Genomic DNA, 8,374 nt, shown 5'->3' on the forward strand with positions numbered 1-8,374 from the left:
ATCCCACAAATTCTGGATACTTGCATAAGTAAGACATAACTTGCAGTACCAGGGTCTCAGTGATAAATTACTGGACTCGTCTTGTTTGAGTATGCTACATAAAAGAATCCAGCATTCTCTCACTGCATAAAAGATGAATCCAAAGTATTCTACAAGATTTACAAGAAACTGCAGCTAGAAACTTGCTAAAACATCGCTTAGAGGATATAACCTTGAGTTTTATCAATACATAAGCAGTCGTTTAGATCACTGGGAGAATCCTCTTGAACAGGATGCTAAAGGGTTCCCGTGGAACAGGTCAATAAGAAGCTCACTCCCCTCTCCCCCCTTTCTGAGCCTGTAATCCACTCAGATATTACAGAACATTTTATGACATTTTGGGTGATACTTTTATGATGACAGAGTTCATGAAGAATTTTACGTATGAAGGTGCATATCATCCATACTAGGGGGTGATTGTGGGGGAATAGCATATGATCCATTTCCTGCAAAGTTCAAGACCTTTCGTATTGTAGCTTGAGACTCTTTGTAGCCAAACTTCCTGGAAGAGATTCCTTTTGTCCCAATGTTTCCAGAAGAGTTATTACTCTTAGTAGAGGACAAACTCTTTTCTTTTGTATCTTCTGACCAAGCTGACACGATAACATTTGTAAAAATGCCAGATTCCCGCAAGCCTTGTATGATCACCTATAGCAGGGAAGTAGATAAGAATGGATCGGTAGATCTAGTGTGGGAAAACGATTGCAATTGATTAGAACTATCAACGTACGTACCATAGGAGCATAAATGCGAGTCAAGATGCCCAATTTCAGAAGTTTTTGTTTTAGTGCTGTATCAGTCCATATGACGCGTTCATGGTACCTGGAGAGAATATGTAGTTCTTCAGATAGAGATATTATGTTTAAAGCATCAGCATACGCCAGCCACGAGAGAAAAAAGAGAATTTAAATAGAAAAATGATATGATATTTCAGTCTCTAAAGTGAAATTTTACCACTGATGCATTTCTGCTTCTGATGCAGTTGAGGCAATTATGAAGGCCTGTAGATTGGCATAATTGTAACAGAAAATCAGCAAAGTAACTTGTAATATTTCAGTTAAAATAGGTTATTGGTTCCCCGAGTTGAAATATAACTCTGAACAGAATTATAGTCTGCAGCCTATTTCAGTTTAGCATGTTAATATCTATTCTGTGAATCAGACTTTATCCCATCAGTGAGTGTATCATACTGTGCTTAACCTGACCAGAACAAGAAATGGAGTAACTGATGAGAAAGAAGCAGGAGGAAGTGGTATATATAGAACACTACCAGCATGTTAGAGTTGAAGCTCGATCAAGGACAAAGACATTACAGCAAATTAAATAAACTCAACAGGACTTCATTGTTCAGAATCCTCCTAAAGACGGTATCATCAATGAACGCATAAAACAGAATCTATACGTAAATTGAGTACAAAATGCCCAAGTGAAAACTATGCATTGCAATAAACTTACCGTAAATATCCAGCACATGGGGGTGTGCAAGCACACAGACACAAAGAGGGAGAGACAAGGTAGAGTGAACTTAAAACTCTAACCACACGCAGTTCCAACTTCCAAGATAAATACTATAGTTTAGCTTGAAACTTACATTTCTGTCAAAATCCAGCATGAAGCATCGCTTGACATCTTCCTGTGTAGGCTTACAACCACAACGATCACGTCTTGAAGTCAAATCTGAAAACTTGGAGTATGTATAGTGTAGAACAGCAGCCTCCTCAAATTTTATTTCTCTGTATTTTGAAAACAAATTTTGTTACATCATAAAAGAACTCTGATTTTTCATTTGGGGCATTGAAACAGAAAATGGACAAGGAAATTCACATCTTCTGCTACTTTTTCTTTTTTCTTGACAGGAATAGAAAAACTGAACAGTTGAATATACAATTCATCTGACTAGCACATCAGTTCCCTTGCGCTGGCCATATTGTACAAACCGTTTTTGTTCTAGAAAACAACCCCAAGCTCTAGTTAAATGTTTAAGTTTCTAAAAAGAACTGATCTGTCTATAATCTAAACATCCACTGAATAAGAAGCAAAAAGCACTATAAGAAGACAAACTGTACCAAATATGGCAGTGTCAACACTCCACCTACACTCCCACAACCTCGTTGTCATTTTTCTTTGCACTCAATTAGATAATCACCTATTAGGCAATTTTTACAATTTCATATGAGAAGCCTTCTCTCTCTCTCCCCCCCCCCCTCCCCTTCCCCCAAAATGTGGATAGTTGGTACTATGTTTTTGGCAGTTGTATTAAAAGAGTGTGAAGGAAAAGATTTTCAAGATAATAAGCCCACTGGAAACAATTTTCAACTGTGTTCTGAAGCAATAGCATGTATAAGATTTATGATGCAATTTATAACAGCTGTGAAATAGAATGTATAGGAAAAAATCAGCCAAAATGGACCCAAATTTCTATGTTTCAGGCACAACATGAAACAATCATCTCTATTTATGTGAGAAGGGGCAGTGATATAGGTCCAGTTTGCAACAGATATGAAGGAATTTAGCTAAAAATGGATGTTTAATTTCAGTTCATATCATAAAATGGAATCTACTTGGGTTCCTTCATGTAGTTATGCCATCTGTGAGCTCCATTGGGGCGAAGATTCTCCTCAATACGAGCAGCTGATTTCCCATTTCCATAAGTCATAAAGTAATTTGGGTTACCACGAGTTGCTGCCTTGTAACTCCCAAAGTAAGTTTCTTTGTTGAGATGATCAAAATTCTTCTTGAACATTGAGACCTATATTAAGTTGTTGACAGAGAGATAAAAGGCTTAAATACAAGAATCTGGAGAATGACCATAATTAATTTGAAAAGATACATATATAGAAAACTTACCTGTTGGTAAAAGAAAAACAAGGTTTTACATGAATAATACAGAGATTTGTAGGATACCTAAGCAATTTCTATCTATATAGAATAAAGTTTCCATCATCTAGCCTTGATGATTATGGTTGTTATTAGTTTATCCTGGTTTGTCTTTTGGTCATAGTGTGTGTGTGAATCATCATGTAAGAGAGCAAGTCTTTCTCTTCGACATAATGTCTAGACATTTTACTATTACTTCTCTCATTTTTGTCTCAGAAGTTGCAGATTCAGCAACAGCTGCGACATAAGCTGATTGTTTTCCTTTACTATATGAAGTTACTACTTCTACTTCATACAAGAGGATGATAATAACCATTTTTTACGTCCTTTTCCATGAACCTGGGGATTCAGCTCAGAAAGAATATCTGAGGCCTGCAATTTTCTAGCAATACAGAAAATGAAAAGGCACCCCAATAGTTTGAAAAGATACCAATCTTTATAAGATTTCCATCATCATCACCTATTTATAAGATTGAGAGACTAAGGATTTTATCAAGGTGTATATCCTTTAACCAAAATAACAGTCATAAGACTGAACAGAAGCATTTGAACTAAGGTCATAACTTCTGGGCACAAAAATCTCTAGAACTAAATGCAGAATGATTAGAATTGTAAGGCATGCTCCATTTTTGTTTGTGTTTGTTGTGACACAGAAATTCTGACTTGAAACAAAGGAATTTGTTGCTGAAACTGCATCATTAGGTTATTCTGAAAGTGCAATTGCCAAATCCACAAGTGAACTTAAGGGCAAGAGATGAAGAAATCTTACTTCACTGAAGGGCTCCTTTATATCGTCCCGTTCAATGCTACTCTCCTGAAGAAAAAGAGAATTGTATTTTGTTTAAGTATAACCTTAAGGATACAAGAGACTATCAGTCAATTCCTATGCTATTCTAGCAACTTTTCAAGACCAGAAAAATCCACAATTGAAAGAAGCTCACTTACATAATTAGGAAAAACTACCATATCTACATCTTCAGGTACTTCTGACAGCAGCTGTTGAACAGAGTAATGGCTGGTGCCAGCAGGATATATCAACTCATCAGTATCAAGATGTATAATCCAATCCATACCAGCTTCCTGAGCAAGTTACCAATACGATGAGGCAACAAAGACAGAAGGACGCAGAACAACAACTAAAGCTGCTATTATTAATTTAGTTAAATGAAAAGTCATACTCTTGCCATGACGATAGCCATTTCCATGTTAAGCGTTTGCTTTACAAATAACTCATAATTGCATGGCTTATAGAAGAAGTTTGCCAGCCAAGATTCATTCCATATACGGCTGCAGCATCAAAATTCAGATCAACAAAATTGCAGCAATCGCTTGTAGAGGTCTTGAAGGAAAAAGAAGAGAACTTTGCTCATGTAGAATCAACTATAAAACTAAATCTCAGAGAATGAAAATTCATCAAATTTAAAGGACAGTAGTTCAGGACATGAAACAGGAGAACTAAAATTACTAAATTAAGGGAGGAGGGGCGAAGATTCAAGAATATTGCACCATCATGGCCACATTGTATTACTCTTTTAACTTATCCTTGCTTCTCCAAGCAACTTCATTGCCCAATAGCTGTTCAGCCAACTTATTGCCTTTAAATTGTGCACTGAACAATGAGTCTAGAAAACTAGAGAGGTGCTTCCTTGCAATTCCAATTCAATTCATGAGTTACTGTACCTTGACTATGTCATGACAGAGAATCCAATTTCTGATTCCATTACATTGACAAGGGAATAACCATAAAAGATCTCAATGTGTCAGGTTGTCTAGCATTCAAAACAACAACATAAACTTCAAGCTGTGAAGAAATTTAATGTGAAACTATGAACTTGTGAAAAATCTTAATGAGACAAAATGACAACCAGATATTTACTAACTTGAATCATTTATCTGCAAGTAAATGATGTGAGCAGAGCACTGAATGGCAACCACTGGGTCAACAATAGCAGGCAAGTTATGGAAACATGATCAGCGGGCAGAAAGACTGACCTTTTAGCTTGTTCTTCTTCTAGTTCTCTTGTCCTATATATAACTTTTACTCCCTGGAAAATCGTACCACTGTATTTCAGCAAAAAACTACTTAAAATTTCAAATGAAACCCAATATCAGTCTAAGCCAAATGGAATTTTAAGATCGATAAAAGGTTAGGTCTTGATACTCACTGGAATGGACTCTAAAACTTTTGATACATTTTTGGATGCAGCTTTCCTCTCCACAAACATGAAAAAGTTTGTTATCCCTAAAACCTTATGATAATATATCCATGGCAGTGTCTGCTCTAAGCCAGCAGAAGTGCTTGTTGTGATACATATCTAACATAAAAAAAACGTTCCATCAATAAGTGCTTATTGATCCAAGTCCTATGAGGCAATAAACAGCTGTGAGCTACACAGAGAGCAAAGAGTCCTTGCAAAAAGTTAAATGTGCAATCTGGAAAAAAAAAACAAAAAACAAAAGAGGAAACTTAATACATACTCTTGTGCTCCTTCAAGGAGGCAAAACGTAACAAACTTAAAAAACAGAAAAAGATTTCAAAGGAGGCATAATGCCTTTATTAGGAATGAATATCCTAAAGAACTTATACCAAATCAACTGGAAAAATCTAATTGCGTTTCTCCCACTCTAATCTATAAGTACTTATGCTTCCTTCCTTAGTTATTCCCTGGATCAATCCTCTGATTTTGTTATTTGTACAAACTAGTGCACCTATTTTAATCTCCTTAACATTGCTGCACTGTCTTCAATACTTTTCTCTTCTTTTAACCTCTTAGAGATATGGCCGATGTTGTAACTATATTTACTATTGCTCTTTGGATCTTGAAATTCTCGCTTCAACTACTCAAATGAGTGACATGATTTTCATGATTTGCACAACAACCGTACACTCAACATGCTTAGGTATATTTTCATTTTAAAATTTGCTTCTCTTTCGTGCTAGCACATCTGTATCAGTTTTGTTGAGAATAATTTCACTTGTTAACTCACCCTTTGTCCTTAATTAAGTTCCCATTTTCACAGTATTCCACCAGCAAAATTTGTTGACCAAATGGACGCATTCTTTCTACTTAGTACTACAAATCTACTGGACCGGATCAAATAGTGTAGGATCTAATGAACTACATTTCGGTTTGAGCTCAAAACCAAAAAGTAAAAGGAAACGGAAAAGACTGTATATCAAACTCTTTATTTGATTTCTTTGTAAGCTGAGAAATTCATGGCGAATGAAACGTATAAGACTAGCTGCAAGAACTTTCACATAAATATTGCCTTTCCAACTTATTAAGACAGAATAACATCTAGAAGACCCTTTAAAAAGGCATCTAGATTCCATAATTATATTGATATGTAAAAAAGAAATGCTTATGAGCAGTATCTTTTTCTCGTACTTTGCCCTCAAAACCTTCACAAACCAAAGGAAATTTTTCCACAATTCTTTATCAGTTCTTCTCAGCATAAAAAAAGAATGATCTTGGACCCAAACCTTAACCTTTTTTGTCCTCCTTTAGGCATCAAGCATCAAACAATTACCTACTATTCTTGACTTCCCAAAATTCAAGAGCAATAAAACATGTATAGAACCACAGAGTTGTTCCATCGAAGACAAATATGTAATTTCTCAACAAACTTGGACCATGTAGAGCTAAAGAAAACACTCTATTATCCAGGAATGAATTGTTTTATTCTGCATAGTGCATAAAGAAAAAATAACAGAAACCAAAAAAAAACCCTCCTAAATTTGAACGGAAAAGGATGTAAGATACTTAATAACTTATTCATCAATGTTTCTTACATCGTGTTCAGCATCTGCATGCAAACACATGCACGTAAATAATTCATTTTCATACATAATTACGAATTACACACAAAAAAAAACTCCCAGAAAAATACGAAGTCCACCCCAAAAAAAAATTGAAAAGCTCTTAGCATTAAACGCATTAAGAAAGGAAAACAAAAACCACTCTTGAAGAGAGAATTTTTTACGAACCTCAGGCCCCTTTTCGGATCCGGATCCGGGTCCAAAACTGAAATTCCAGTTCCTATAATATGTGAACGATGCCACGCGGCTTTGGCCAAGAACATCAGCACATGCATCAGAGGAGGACGAGGATCGACCGGGTCCGGCAAGGTCCATGGCCAGGAACCCAAGAGGGTCATTTTCGTTAGGCCATCGGGTAATCAGGTCGGGTAACCCGCCACGCCATTGAATAATAAAAGCAAAGGTGGCGAGAGAGATTAAGAGGACTGAAAGAAATAGTAAAAGGCGGGAATGTGTCGATGTTGAGGATACAGACGACGAAGAAGAAGCGGGTCTTAGCGTTGCATGAAGACCCGCCATTGAAATTCAAAGAAAAAAACTATACAACAGTGAAAACTTTTCCTATTGGCTTATTTTTATTTTCATTAAGAGCTATTGAATGCTTTGTACATGTCTTTATAGTCATAAGTTATATCAGAGGTTTGAGAAAGAGAGAAACAGAGAGAGTTGGTGTGTGTGGTGTGTGAGAGAAAGGAGATGAGACGGAGAAACGAGTTGAAACTGAACTTTGAAGCAGATAGAAACCAGAACGAAAACAACTGAAAAAAGACCCGTTGTGTCGTTTAGGTAATTACTACTATTTCTTGTTGCAGCTCTTCTTTCTTTATTTTTTTTCATCTTTTTGTCATTCAACTTTGGTCTTATTGTTTTTTAAAATTTTCTACTAATAGAAACTCCTTTTTTTTTTCTTGTTTTCTCCTTTTTGTTGTTCAACTTTATCCTGGTGTTTTTAAAATTTTTCCTAGAGTAGAAATGAATTCTCCTGCTGGATTAAAATCTTTTCAAGATAAGATACCTATTATCCGATGTTTTTTAATTTTTTGCTTTGAGATAAGAAACGAATATCTAAAAGTTGTTTAAGAAGTATTTTAATGAATCTCATGTGGAAAAAAAAAATAGAGAGATCATGTGAGAAAAAAAAAATAGAATGTCATGTGAAAAATAGAGAGGTGAGAATGGTACGAGGGAATCTCCCTCTGATACGTAGAGGTTAGCATGGAAAGGAAAGAATAGTGATGGAATTAGGGATGGTAACGGGGTGGAGTTAGGGCGGGATAGCAATGGGGCGGGGGACCCGTCCCCCATTCCCCGCCCTGCTGCCTACAAACTCCCCCCGCCCCGCTTCCCCCGCTAGTGCCCCGCGGGGCTAATAAAAATTTGTTATATAATTTTATTATGGTTAAATTTTAGCAAATAATTAAGTACTAAAATATCAACATATCATCAAATTATTATTCATTATAATTTTACAATTGAAACTTATAAAAACAATCAAACAAAAATTATTTGAATACAATCCAACATGATGAAATAAATATAACTAAAGTAGTCAAGTTTTCACTTTTGGTACAAATACAATCACTAATTCATTATTGTGCTCTTGTGCTTTTTTTAAGAAAAAAATGTTATTGTATTAAG

General features: G+C 35.8%; 1 protein-coding gene across 1 annotated transcript; it reads right to left on the reverse strand.

Moving 5' to 3' along the window:
- Positions 1-246: 246 nt before the first annotated feature.
- On the reverse strand, positions 247-7,255 carry LOC113773724 (glycosyltransferase-like At2g41451). Its single transcript, XM_027318346.1, has 12 exons — positions 6,905-7,255; positions 5,082-5,231; positions 4,909-4,961; positions 4,095-4,203; positions 3,862-3,996; positions 3,686-3,730; positions 2,601-2,788; positions 1,631-1,772; positions 994-1,040; positions 774-861; positions 422-687; positions 247-337 (listed from the first exon to the last, which is right to left on the reverse strand). The coding sequence occupies exons 1-12, from the start codon at positions 7,253-7,255 to the stop codon at positions 247-249; spliced, it is 1,665 nt and encodes a 554-aa protein (XP_027174147.1).
- Between the last annotated feature and the right edge of the window lie 1,119 nt (positions 7,256-8,374).

This window comes from Coffea eugenioides, chromosome 6, assembly GCF_003713205.1.
Source record: "Coffea eugenioides isolate CCC68of chromosome 6, Ceug_1.0, whole genome shotgun sequence".
Lineage (NCBI taxonomy): Eukaryota > Viridiplantae > Streptophyta > Magnoliopsida > Gentianales > Rubiaceae > Coffea > Coffea eugenioides.

Excerpts from the sequence above, each read along its gene's own strand:
- LOC113773724 (XM_027318346.1), bottom strand. The coding sequence starts at position 7,255 with ATGGCGGGTCTTCATGCAACGCTAAGACCCGCTTCTTCTTCGTCGTCT. Across the intron at positions 2,789-3,685 it reads TAAAGGAGCCCTTCAGTGAA|GTCTCAATGTTCAAGAAGAA; the intron begins GTAAGATTTCTT and ends AACTTAATATAG. Across the intron at positions 338-421 it reads GATGATATGCACCTTCATAC|GCTCAGAAAGGGGGGAGAGG; the intron begins GTAAAATTCTTC and ends AGTGGATTACAG.